At 44.1% G+C, this 13,110-nt stretch overlaps 1 protein-coding gene across 3 annotated transcripts in view; it reads left to right on the plus strand.

Moving 5' to 3' along the window:
• The first annotated feature begins 526 nt into the window (after positions 1 to 526).
• LOC146007672 (sperm flagellar protein 1-like) overlaps positions 527 to 13,110 on the plus strand; it is a 59,876-nt gene continuing 47,292 nt past the window's right edge. The window contains exons 1-4 of one of the 3 annotated variants that reach the window (XM_083146184.1): positions 527 to 770; positions 6,373 to 6,484; positions 7,887 to 7,950; positions 12,368 to 12,410. In XM_083146184.1, the coding sequence (XP_083002310.1) occupies positions 662 to 770; positions 6,373 to 6,484; positions 7,887 to 7,950; positions 12,368 to 12,410 (328 nt within the window). In that variant the 5' untranslated portion in view covers positions 527 to 661. Of the gene's footprint in view, positions 771 to 808; positions 884 to 6,372; positions 6,485 to 7,784; positions 7,951 to 12,367; positions 12,411 to 13,110 lie in introns of those variants that run through there. The other 2 variants (XM_083146182.1, XM_083146183.1) reach the window with 2 other exon arrangements.

The raw sequence follows: 13,110 nt of genomic DNA on the forward strand, positions 1-13,110 counted from the left end.
TTTGCTATATGGGGGCAGCCATTTTGTTGTGGTCCTCATCAGAAGAACGGAGCCGCCGGGACCGCAAGATACGTAAGTCTGCGGGGGATTGGGGGGTAGGTAAGTATAGCACCGCAGCCCCCGGCGCCCCCACATGCACAGCGCCCCGCGGTGGTGGGGGCTGCGGTGCTATAGTTACGCCCCTGTATTTATTACGAATACACCTATTTTTTTATGATTTTGCTTTAGTAAATTTCCCCCACATTGTCATATAAAAGCAGTTAGGTTTAACAGCACATGTCATATTCAGATAAATAATGTGTAACTAGAATATTATGCTGATCTTGAAATATGGCACATGGGCTGATTGCAGAGAGGAGAATCAGGATGCCCAGCTGCCAAGCATCCCAGTCTTCTGTCAGACCGCCACACCCTTCCCTTTCCTTCCCACTCTTCTCCTGTGACCGTACTTTAGCTTACTGGCAATGTGAAACTGGCACGCACTCACGCAGCTGTTTGAGCGCATTCCGAACATTTCTGTCCCTGTCGGCTATCCGTAGGCTAAGAGCCTGGGCGGCAGGTCGCCTAGCAACACATAGTAACGCAGGCAGCATAGGCCGGAGTCGCCTGCTATCGCTTATGCCAATTCAGTAATAGCGCGTACGAGGTGTAGTACATAAAGATGAGCGCAGAACTAAGTGAGGAACAGCTGCAGGAGCTGTATGCCTGGATAGACCAGGTGCCCCTCAGCCGGGCAAAGAGAAACATTACACGGGACTTCAGTGATGGAGGTACTGGGCGGGGAGGGGGTGGGGATGATGCAGCAGGCAGGTGTTGTCGTCAGTATGCTTGCTGTTAAAGTTAGTCATCCGGATGCTTGGCAGGTGTTGCATGTGCTGGCTGGGTATATTCATTTCATTTATCATCAATTACTTTAATGTGTACACTATTTTAAATTCCATAGAACGCTGTACTGTATGGATGAGAGAGACCAATACAATAATGAAATATTCATGATTCATATCATGTACAGTTAAATTGTTCATTTCTAATTAGCAACATCAATATTTACCAGAAAATTTAGGCTGTGCACCCCCTAAAAAGTAAAGCACATGCCCCCCCCCCCTCAAAATGGCTGCCCCCAAATTTTAGGATGCTAGAGGAAGCCGCCGCCTCCTCTAGCAGCCTCAAAAACTGTCTGCTGTAAGGGGGCGGACATTTTGTGTGGGTCATTTTCCATGAAGAGCCAGGAGGAGCAACCGGACCACAGACAAGTAGCAAGCGGGGCATACTTACTCTTTCAAATGTCTCTCTGGGAGAAGCCTGGAGAGGCAACGCGTCAAGTGGGCGGGGATTAGGCTGACGTCATTAAGCTCCACACCCATGTCTCAAAACCACTTTGGTTCGCGGGTCTTAAAAGATGCAATTTTTGCACTGCCCCCTCTCCGTGGACCCGCAAATTTCGGGATTTGAATAGTCAAAGTGATCAGTAAAACCAGTACTGATGGCTTCCAATCAGAAAACATTTGGATAAATCAAAGCACATCTGTACACCACCACATAACTGGGAATAAGTAAAAACTGAAACCAGATAAGACCCCAGAAAGCTGAACCGGACAGGCTTCATTCATCAAACTGTGCCATTCTGGGATTTATTGTGTCCTGTCCAGGGGGTGCCTGTCTGGTGGATGCTTGTGACACCTGTATCTGGACACACATCTCTCAGACGGGGCACTACAAGTTCTGGAATGGCACAGTATGATGAATGGAGCCTGTCCGTTCTGGGATTCCGGTTTCGGTATTTACCCATTCCCTATGGATTACAGGAAGGTATCATTTACTATTTCCAAATGTATCAATAGCAATGTTTTACTTTTATCCTAGGGGTGCCTTGAAATCAATGTCCATACACAAGGGCTCCAGAATTCAATAAGGTTGAATTGAATATAGTGGGAATAATACACACATGCAGACATAGAGGCTGATTCAGATCCATTCAGAACAGGCCAAATTCATCCCCGTCCCCAATTTTCAGGGTTTGCGCAATCCCCAGAAGCCAATGGCTTTGGCGTGTTACACACTCCAGAAGGGGCGGCAGGAGGGGAACGCCAGGTGTGTTATGAGTGTTCCCATAAAACGCTGGGCGTTCCTCTGCTGAAGCAGGCATGGCGATGCCTGCTCGGGGCGGGCAGCTCACGTCACATGATGTCAGCACCATTGTTCCCTCTAACTTTACGAAGGCTGTGTGCGGCAAAAGATATTGGCTGTGTAACTTTGGAAGGAAATTTACATTGTTGTGCATCACACAGGTTTCGGGTTCTGTTGAGTTAATAAAGCAATTTGAATGTTTACAGACTTCACACAGCACACATATAGGCTAGCGCAGTGATTTTCAACCTTTTTAAACTCTTGGTACACTAAACAAGAATAAAAAATTGCCAAGGAACACCATCAGTTGGTTTAATCAAACATAATACATATAATTACAAATATCACCATAGATTTCATATATATAGTTACATAGTAGGTAAGGCTGAAAAAAGACTTGCGTCCATCTAGTTCAACCTGGTATAGATATCCATTGCTGATTTGGTAGGTTCTGGTATTTTACAGACAAATTATATTTCTTATTTGTACCCATGGATGTTTTTCTCCAGTAAATGTCTGTCCAACTTTGCCTTGAACGCATTTAATGAGCCAGCCGTTACCACCTCTCTGGGAAGAGAGTTCCAGAGTTTGACTGTTCTGACCGTAAAGAAATTCTTTCTACTAGCTGAATGAAATCTTTTTTCTTCTAATCTATACTCATGCCCTCGCGTCCTAGATTCCTTTCTAGTAGAAAATAGGGTGTGTGACAGTTCCTTATATTGGCCCTTGATATACTTGTACATGTTGAGCATGTCCCCCCTTAAACGTCTCTTTTCTAATGTAAATAGTCCCAATTTGCTTAATCTCTCCCCGTAGCTTAAATTCTCCATTCCCCTAATAAGCTTTGTTGCTCGCCTTTGGACTTTTTCTAATTCTATGATGTCCTTTTTATAGTGTGGGGCCCAGAACTGTACTCCGTACTCCAGGTGAGGTCTCACCAATGCTTTATATAGTGGCATAATTACCCTTGAGTCCCTAGCTTCCATTCCCCTCTTAATACATGCCAGAATTTTGTTGGCCTTTTTTGTAGCTACATTACAATGGGCACTACATCCTAGATTGCTGTCTATTTGGACTCCTAGATCCTTTTCAAGTATGGAATTACCCAGTTCCTCTCCGCTAAGGTTGTAACTTGCACACTGGTTGTGTCTCCCAAGGTGCATAACCTTACATTTATCTACATTGAACCTCATCTTCCATTTTTTTGCCCACTCATCTAGAATTGCAAGATCATTTTGAAGCATGGTGACATCTTCTGGTGATTTGATGACTTTGCTAAGTTTTGTATCGTCCGCAAAGATGGATACATTGCTGAGTAACCCTATCCCAATATCGTTAATAAAAATGTTAAACAAAATGGGCCCCAAAACCGAACCCTGGGGCACTCCACTTAGTACCGGTATCATATCTGATACGGCACCATTCACAACCACTCTTTGTTCTCTATTACATAGCCAATTCCCTACCCATCTGCAGATATTTTCACCCAATCCTAGGTTCTCCATTTTATTAATCAATCTCTTGTGTGGGACAGTATCAAATGCTTTAGCGAAATCTAGGAAAATCACATCTACAGCATTTCCATTATCGAGGTTTTTGCTAACCTCTTCATAGAACCCTAGTAGATTAGTTTGGCATGAACGATTTTTCACGAACCCATGTTGGTTAGTACTGAGTAGACGGTGATGATCTAAATATTCCTGGATACCATCCCTTAAAAATCCTTCAAATAGTTTACCCACAATTGATGTTAAACTAACGGGTCTGTAATTAGCTGGATCTTCCTTTTTTCCTTTTTTGAATATTGGCACTACCTCTGCTATTCTCCAATCTTTTGGTACTAAACCTGACGATAGTGACTTGCTAAAGATATAATGTAGGGGGGTAGCTAGTTCATCCCTTAATTCCATTAATACCCTCGGATGAATCCCATCTGGCCCTGGTGACTTACAGTATTTGTTTTGAGTTTGCTTAGCCTCAGTATTATTTCTTTCGGCGTGAAATCCACAATGAGATCTGGCTTATTTGTCCCGTTTGTGGTAAATGTTCGTTCCACAGTCTGCTCTCCCTTAGTAAATACTGATGAGAAGAACTCATTTAACAGTTTTGCTTTTCCCTTGTCCTCAGTAACACTTTTTCCACTAGTATCAGTTAGTGGGCCTATGTTTTCCTTAATTAAACGTTTACTATTTATGTATTTAAAAAACTTCTTTGGGTTGGTTTTGCTTTCAGTGGCTATGCACTCTTCATATAATATTTTAGCTGCTTTGATTACCCCTTTACAAGTTTTGTTTGATTCTTTGTATTTTGCGAACGCCTCCTCATTCAAGTTATTTTTATAGAATTTAAAGGCTCTGGTTTTATTGTTGATAGCTGACCTTACTACTTTGTCCAACCATGGTGGCTTTTTTTTGTTGAATTTACCTTTAGTTACTTTAGGAATGTATTCAATAGTTAGTGAATCAAGCACCTTTTTTAGAGTATCCCACATTTCCTCTGCATTTTTTCCTTCCATAACCGTTTCCCACCCAATTCCTGTTAGGGCTTCCCTGAATAATTCAAAGTTCGCTTTTCTGAAGTTTAGTATTTTTGCAGATCCTTTTTGATGTAATTTACTGAAGTTGATTTCCAGTGAAACCATATTGTGATCACTATTCCCTAATTGTTCAATTACTTTTGTGTTTGAAACTAAGTCTGTGTTATTTGTTAATACTAAGTCCAAGAGCGCCTCATCACGAGTTGGAGTTTCTACCGTTTGTGTAATAAACTGGTCTTTAAGTAAGCTTAAGAACCCATTGCTTCTTGCTGATTTACCTGTTTCGTTTTCCCAATCAATGTCGGGTAAATTAAAATCCCCCATAATTAATACCTGACCCTGATTTGATGCTTGTTTGATTTGGTTTAAAAGAAGAGACTCTTCCCTTTCATTTATATTTGGTGGTCTATAGCATACCCCTATTATAAATTTGTTTTTTGGTTTCTTATTATTGTCGGTTATCTCTGCCCACACTGTCTCCGAGTTGTCGTCTTCCAGGTCTGTGCTCATATTTTTCTCACATGATGTTAAGTTATTATTTACATATAGGCACACACCCCCGCCCCTTCTATTTTCCCTGTCTTTCCTGTATGTATGTATGTTGATATTTGTTTTTTAATTTCAATTTCTCTCAAAAATATGACCCCCAGCAATGCCAGGTACATATGCCTACCACAGTGCCAGGTACATAAATGCCCCCCACAGTGCCAGGTACATAAATGCCCCCAAAGTGACATTCCCCTTACCGTGGGGTTGTCTTGCCTAAAAGTGACTTTGGCGGGCCGTGGGCTGTGCAGCGCCTGGGTCAGACAGCACGCACAGAGCATGCAGGCTGGCTCCAGGCTCCAATATGGAGGCGCCCTGCGTGACCACTCAACTAAAACATGCCTGGAGCCGGCTGCAGCTCTGACAAGCGTGCGGGCGGTGGGTGGCAACATACCTTTGTGTGCTCTTTTGTGATGTCTGTGCGTGCGCTCGGCCAGTGGGGTGCACGTGTGCGCGCTTGGCCAGTTGGGTGCACGTGCACACACGCACAGCTTAGAGGGAACACTGGTCAGTGCCCGCCCTGAATTCAGAAGACAGGGTGTAAATAAAAAGTCAGTCCAGGCTGACTTTTCATTCCGAATGGCAAAAAAATCATTAGATGGTGAGCGGGCATCGAATGCTATTTCAGACATGTATCCACATGCGAGGGGATATGTAAGCGCACACAAGCGTTCGGGCGAGGGGGGGGCGGCATTTACCTGATTACATGTAGTCTAGCGGACAGGTTTGAATCAGGCTAATAGATTCAAGTGTGTCTACTTTGGAAGACGCAGTGACCTTTTGGGGGTCAATTAATTTGGGTGTAAGCTCCAAAATAAATTAGCATCACTGCATTGTGCACACCCGGGATATGTGAGCTTTCATTAGAAATAGCCATCTGCAGGACTCGCAGCAAGGTCACGTGACTACAGAAAGCCATTTATATTGAGTGCATGAAACAGTAGGTAAATCGTCATGACCTAATGACCCCACACATAGCCAATGTAACATATGTAGCTGCCTAACTTTAATGGTAGCAGAACTTTGTAACCTATTTACTAAAAAAAATACTAAAAATAACTATATTGTTACTGTAAATTGCAATTAATAGACACGTGTATGTTATTTGCATGAGATAATCTATTTCTGTTTAATAAACAGCCTATTTTGTGTATTTGTGAAAGTGTTGGTTGCAGAGGTCGTTAAACATTTCATCCCCAAGATAGTGGAAATGCACAACTACATCGCAGCAAGCTCAACCCAACAGAAACTCTGCAACTGGGGAACCTTAAACCGGTAAATATTACATATAAAAGTGACAATTTATGTTGTACATCGCAGAAGACGCCATTGTTTACATGGCAGACGGTGTTGGTAGCAGGTTTACAGATCAAGGGCCCAATTCATAACTGATTGAGTGGCTGCGAATCTGAAGGCTTCGGCCACAATCTGCATGATTCTATCGCAGCCACAGTGTAAGTCCTGGGTTAGCGGCTTACGGATGGATTTGTAGGCGAATCTCTGAGATTGTTTAAAAGTCTGTTAGTTGGTCAATTGGCTCACCACTTGGAGCTTGCAAGTTCCACTAAGACATACAGGCCAGTGGGCTCGAGTGATAGAGGGAAAGAGGCCAAACCACTCCAGAGCAGAAATGAGGGTTAACTGCTCCTATGGGCATCAAGAGTCTGTCAGTGAATAGCTCCCGACACTTCTCTGGGATCAGACCATGTAACTCAACCAGAAATGACTGAATCTGCCCTAGTAACTCTTTCCAAATGTAGCCGTTTTCCTGATATTCCATGAGAGCAGACCGTTATGACACTGTAAAACTGGTTTTGCAATGGATGCACAGTCGTTATCTTAAGGGGACTAAAAACAGGAGTGCGCACCTGGCGATTTATCACCGGTGCACACTCCAATCTCTGGCAATATGATCGCTCAGCGACCATATTGCCATCGATTATAACCCGTGTATACGCACCTTTACATCTGCCCCACCTGCAGTGCACATGGTTTTGCCCATTTTCCAAACAAATTTGTACTGCGATCAGGTCTGAATAAGGCCATAGTTCAAAATCTACTATTATTATTTCTGTCACATCCTTTGGGGTATATTCTTCAACTGATTCTTCAACTGCCGCCTAGCCGGAAAGATGCAGTTTTCAACATTAATAGGTCGGAACATTGTTAGGTATTTTTTTTTTCTGGCGAAAACCAGGTCGTCTTCCCATACCCACCTGCCACCTCTAGTACCCACCGCACTCTCCTATCCCGATGCCATGCCGGGTGAGCATCAATCTGCGGCCCTGTGCCAGCTCCCGCCGCCGCACTCACCCAGTCCCAGCACCGGCCGGATTTGCCCGCCGCATTGAATAATGGATGACGGATCCATTCCGTCAAAAGAATTTCAGAATGGATCCGGCATCCATTGAATCTACCCCTATGTCTGCAGCTTAATTTATTTGGCTTAAAATAATATCACACTGCAATATCAAAATAAAAATTACAATTGTGCAAAATTGTAAGCTGGAAAATGGGTGATTGTAAATACTGAAAATACCCATTACATTATTCATTTTTTTTTATTAATATACAGGAAAGTTTTTTCCAAGCTGAATTTCAATGTCCAAGAGGACCTTGTCCGAAAGATGATTTCCAATGCTCCCGGAGTGATTGAGCCTCTTCTGTATACTCTTAGGCAGAAGATCAATGAAAAACTGCAAAACCGGTGCCAGAGAGAAAGGGACACCCAGCAAGTCAAGGTTTCCTGCCTATTATTTTGTCTCCTTGAGCTTCTAATATTGTTATACAAATTCTAGATCTCAAAGGGTTATCTAGCACACTTTTATGTTATCCTGCAGGCAGGCCCGGATTAACAATGGGCCTGATGGAGCTACAGCTCCAGGCCCATGCTATAAATAGGCCCATGTTGTAGCTGAGGGCCAGGGATTTCCAATGAGCCCGGCCCGCATTGCTAGCCCCCCGGGAACTGCCAGGCAAAGCTGGAACATTTTCCCCATCGGATAACATGGGACCCGCTAACCAACGGCTGCCAGTTCCCCCTCCGGAATCACAGAAGCTCGAGGCCTTCAATCTGATACCAGGCTGGTCCATATGGGTTCATTGGTTCTAGAGATATTGCGGGTAAACCGATTTTTTTCATTTCTGAAATGTAATTTCATGGCTGTTCATGTTGTTTGAGGACCAAATGGCCCAGTTTCACAGAACCAAAATCATACGAAGCCCACATGTAAATGGATCAGTTGGTTCCAAAGATATAGCTGGTTGTTTAAAGGGGGGAGGGTTTTCTCTCCCCCTCACACCAGAAAATGCAGGGACTAGGTTGGTGTAAAAAGGGCCAGCCGGTAATGTCCCTGCATGATCCTGGGACCATATTCCCGGGTAAGTCCCTGCATTTTCTGGTGTGAAAGGGGTATTATTTCAAATAGCCGGGACCTGCAGTGCTCTGAATACAGGTCAATTGCTGTTGTTTCTGCCTGGCGGCAGCTTGCTACCTGTTAGCATGAGCATGTATTCCCCTTTGGCAATGAGCATGTAATCTCACATGGCAATGAGCATAGAACCCCTGGCAATGAGCATGTAGGTAAGCAGAACTTATGTAGCATATTTTTGAATAGGCATTATGGTGTTTGGCATAATACGTAATGGACATTATGGTGTGTGGCTTAACATGTAACGGACATTATAGTGTAAATTTCTATGTGCACTTTTGGCGTGCAATGCCCCTGTTTTTTGGCTCAATCCATGTGGCAAAATGTGAATTTTGCATTAATCTATGTGGCATAACGTGAATTTTGACTCAATCCGTGTGCCATAGTGTGAATTTTGGCTCATTCCATGAGGCATAATGTGTAAGAGGCAAGTTCAGTATAAGGGGGTTACTGTTGTGTTGCATGATTTGTATAAGGGGTTTATGGTTTGGCAAATTTAGGTGACCGCATAAAAGGTGCTGAAATGTTGTATACCAAGTTTTGGCTTTAGGAAAGCGGCGTCCTGCGGGTGCATATTTGGAGGGCACCCGCCAATATAGCTCCCTGCATTTTTCCTATGCCTGCCCCCTGCCATATATATATATATATATATATATATATATATATATATATATATATATATATATATATATATACACAAAGATGCAGGGTAGGGGGTAAGGACACAGTGATAAATGCAGGGGAGGGGGACAAGGACAGTATCAGATGCAGGGTAGGGGGGTAAGGACACAGCATTAGATGCAGGGTAGGGGTAAGGACAGTATTGGGTGCAGGGTCGGAATGGCATGTAATACCGTCTGGAGATCAGATAATACAGGTGATCAGACATGAATCTTCCCTCCCGGTGGCACCATGCTGCTGCTGCTGAGGGGCTCTGAGCTATGGGGACCGGGGACAGTGAGCCGCAGGGAGAGGGGACCGGAGGGTGGAGGGAGCGAGGTGTGTACACAGCATCCCAAGGTGGCCCAGCCAGCATGTGCTGCACTAAGTGCACTGGCAGGGGGAGGTTACTGCCGGCCGGGCAGCAGCACGCACACCAGCCAGCACTCAGCAACAAGATGCGGAGAGCTCTCACTGAGCATGTGCAGGGTCGCACTACCTGATTCACACAGTGCTCTCCAAGTCATATGTTACTTGCACCACTGCCGGGCCGGAACCTTACAAACTACCGGCGTCCGGAGCTTGAGCTCCATCGGAACCACCCTCGCTGCGCCTCTGATTATTAGGTGCTGGCTGCAACCCCTATTATTGCGCATAATAGGCCCTTTATAATTTTCAGCTCCAGGCCCATTTAGACCTTAATCTGCCACTGCCTGCAGGGGCTCTATGTAGTAGAGTGCGTGTTCCATGAACCACAATGATCTCTGTGATTATGGATGTAGAGTTAAAGCACCAAAACTGTAAAAAGGCAAAACCAGAGTCCCAGTTTAGATTTGGACTCATGGCTCAGTGACTGAGCAACAACGAGAGTGACTAAAGATGCTTTTTATGGGCATGTCAGAGGTGTGTCACCGGTGTGTTTGGGAAAGTGGTTCCTTAAGAAGACCCTGCACTGCTCACATAAGAAGCCATACTCAGATGGGGATTTGCACCAGTCATAGGGCCTGTGCAGGTTTCAGTTGTGCATCCAGTGACCTACCTGTCATATAAATGTCTGTGAGTGCTGACAGTGGTCGCTCAGTCCTTGCATATTCCTCAATTAAGGAAGTCATTTGGCGCAATCTTATCCGTGGTTGCATCTGAATAAGACCCTAAAAGGGGGTTGTCATATGCAGGGCAGCCGTGAGGTATGGCCTAAGCATGGGAGGCATGGCCATCTCCTGCTTTTAGGCCACACCCTCAACATGTTTGAGGTTGGTGTAAAAACACTCTAAAGTCAAGGGGGAGTGTTATTGCCCCCCCCCCCCCCCTCAGCAACAGCACACACCTACAGCATGTGCATTCTGTCAGTGAGACGCTCATGCTGAGCCTGCTGTCAGCACAGCACATGCTGTAGGTGTGTGCTGCTGCTGCTGCCCAGGAGAGACGGAGGAGGAAGATATGGGGGTGGTCAAACCTGCGCCCCTGCAGGGCCCCTCCACCAAGCCTGGTCCCAGGTAATTAGTACCCATAACCCCCAACCCCACCCCCTCTCGGCGGCCCTGGTCATATGTATGTTTACAGGAGGTTTCAATCAGAAGTTGCATTGTAATAACACAAATGTGATCACGAACCATATAAAAGACCTCAACTTGATTTAAACCTGGACATAATGTGGAGGGCGTGGTCTAATGGTCTGACAGTTAGTATACCGACATCGGTACTCTGACGGGGGGGGGGGGGGCTAGTGCATCAAAGCCCCTTGCAGGCTCGCTGTGCTCGCCATGCTACAGGCTTGGTGTCTCATTGCGCTCGCCACAGGTTCTATCCTCGCTCTATGGGTGTTGTGGACCCCTACGAGGGAGAATAGCCCCTGTAAGTCGGGATCCCAACTGTTGGACATTTAGCAGCTGGGATTCTGATGCCGGTATACTGATCGTCGGAATCCCGAATGTCAGGAGGTCATCTGGCTACACAACAGGATTAATAAGTAAATAATACAACAGCTGATATATGTATATATGTATGTCGACATTGAAGGCATCTCAACATTATGCTGTCAATATGCTGATAAACGAACTGCAAACCATCCTGGGAGTGTATAACATAGAATCATGACACACCTAGGCTATGTACTCTCTGTGATCAAGCCCAGGTGCTACCTAGAAACACCAATTTCCCATAAAACATCCGAGATCCTTTTGATTCAGGATCAACCTTGTATACACAGAGATGCGCAGACATGCTTCATATGCTCAGTAACAATTATTTCTCAGGCCGTCTGCATTCTGAGCTATGTGTGCGTCTTAATCAGCACCAAGATGTCTAAGTATATATGGGTATGGATCATTAGGTCTACAGCAATTAGGTCGACACCATTAGGTTGACATGGGTGTAGGTTGACAAGTAATTAGGTCGTCACACGCATTAGGTCAAAAGGTCGACATCTGATTTTTCACTGTTTTTGACCCGAAATTCGACACAGTTGACATGGACACTATTTTATTCTCCCTCCACGCCCTAGTGGATGGTAGGGCATGAAATACCACCTGTTAGCTAAAACAAAACCAGTGAAAACCCCCATGTCGACCTTTTGACTGTTGACCTTGCCCATGTCAACCTAATGCTTGTGTTGACCTAATGAGATGTCGACCTACACCATAAGGGTCATCGTATCTTACAGCACACCAGAACCTTTGCATTCTGGTGGAATTAGTGCAATAAAGAATACAGTATCTATCCTTATGTATCCATGCCTATTTCCCTATAGATTGTAAGCCTGCGAGCAGGGCCCTCCTACCTTTTGACTGTCTGTAAATACCCTATTTGTTGTATCACTGTCTCCTTTGTAAAGCGCAATGGAATATGCTGCGCTATATAAGAAACTGTTAATAAATATTACACCCATGTCGACCTACATCCATGTCGACCTTTCTGCGTGTCGACCCAATGCATGTTGACCTAATGACCATATCCCGTATATATACATATACCTATAGTAGTAGTGACATCATTAATTACATTTTCCCATGCTAATAAACCATTTCTTAAACCGATATGCAATCTAATCGTGTTTCATTTATTGCAGGAGTCTGAATACTACAGCACAAATACTGCTCAAACTACATATGGTAAGAACTATCGAAACATTTAATACTTCAAAATACATTACATAAATATTTATACATTTATCTAATTTTGTATCAGTATTGCAGTAATTGTAAAGGTGCCCCGACATGCTGCAATTATTGCATGCGCTTTGGGCTACATCGCATGCTATTTGCCTGCGCTTCAATCCTAAGCTAGTTCAAAAAGTATGTGTAGCACATGGCTTTTGAACAGTGCGTTGGGATGCCCGTGTGGTGCATGGTGGATTGAGATACGTGCATCCATCATGCAATTTTATTTATATATATATATATATATATATATATATGTAGAGAGATAACCCTTTCACTGCGCTGTATAGATTTCGAGATTTCGGCAGCACCTCTATAAGTCCCCCCTGTTAGTGGGGGAGAAAGATAGTATGGACAGAGAAGATATAGAGTGCACCTCCTGTTGTATCACCACCACCACCTTAAAATTCAGATGGAGATAGACATTTTAGGTAAAATGGTTGTACAATTTATTATAAAATCAACAAGATAATTTTCAATGTTGTTCCATATGGAGTCAAGATCTTCTTAATCACAATAACCCGACGCGTTTCGTCATATAGACTTCATCAGGGGTGTAACATATATGACTCTAGGTGGTGAAGAACAATGTTTGGCTTTAAAAACTTTCAGCACGAAAATTATATGAACAAATATAATATAAAACATGATT

Source organism: Crinia signifera, chromosome 6 (genome assembly GCF_055691185.1).
Source record: "Crinia signifera chromosome 6, ASM5569118v1, whole genome shotgun sequence".
Lineage (NCBI taxonomy): Eukaryota > Metazoa > Chordata > Amphibia > Anura > Myobatrachidae > Crinia > Crinia signifera.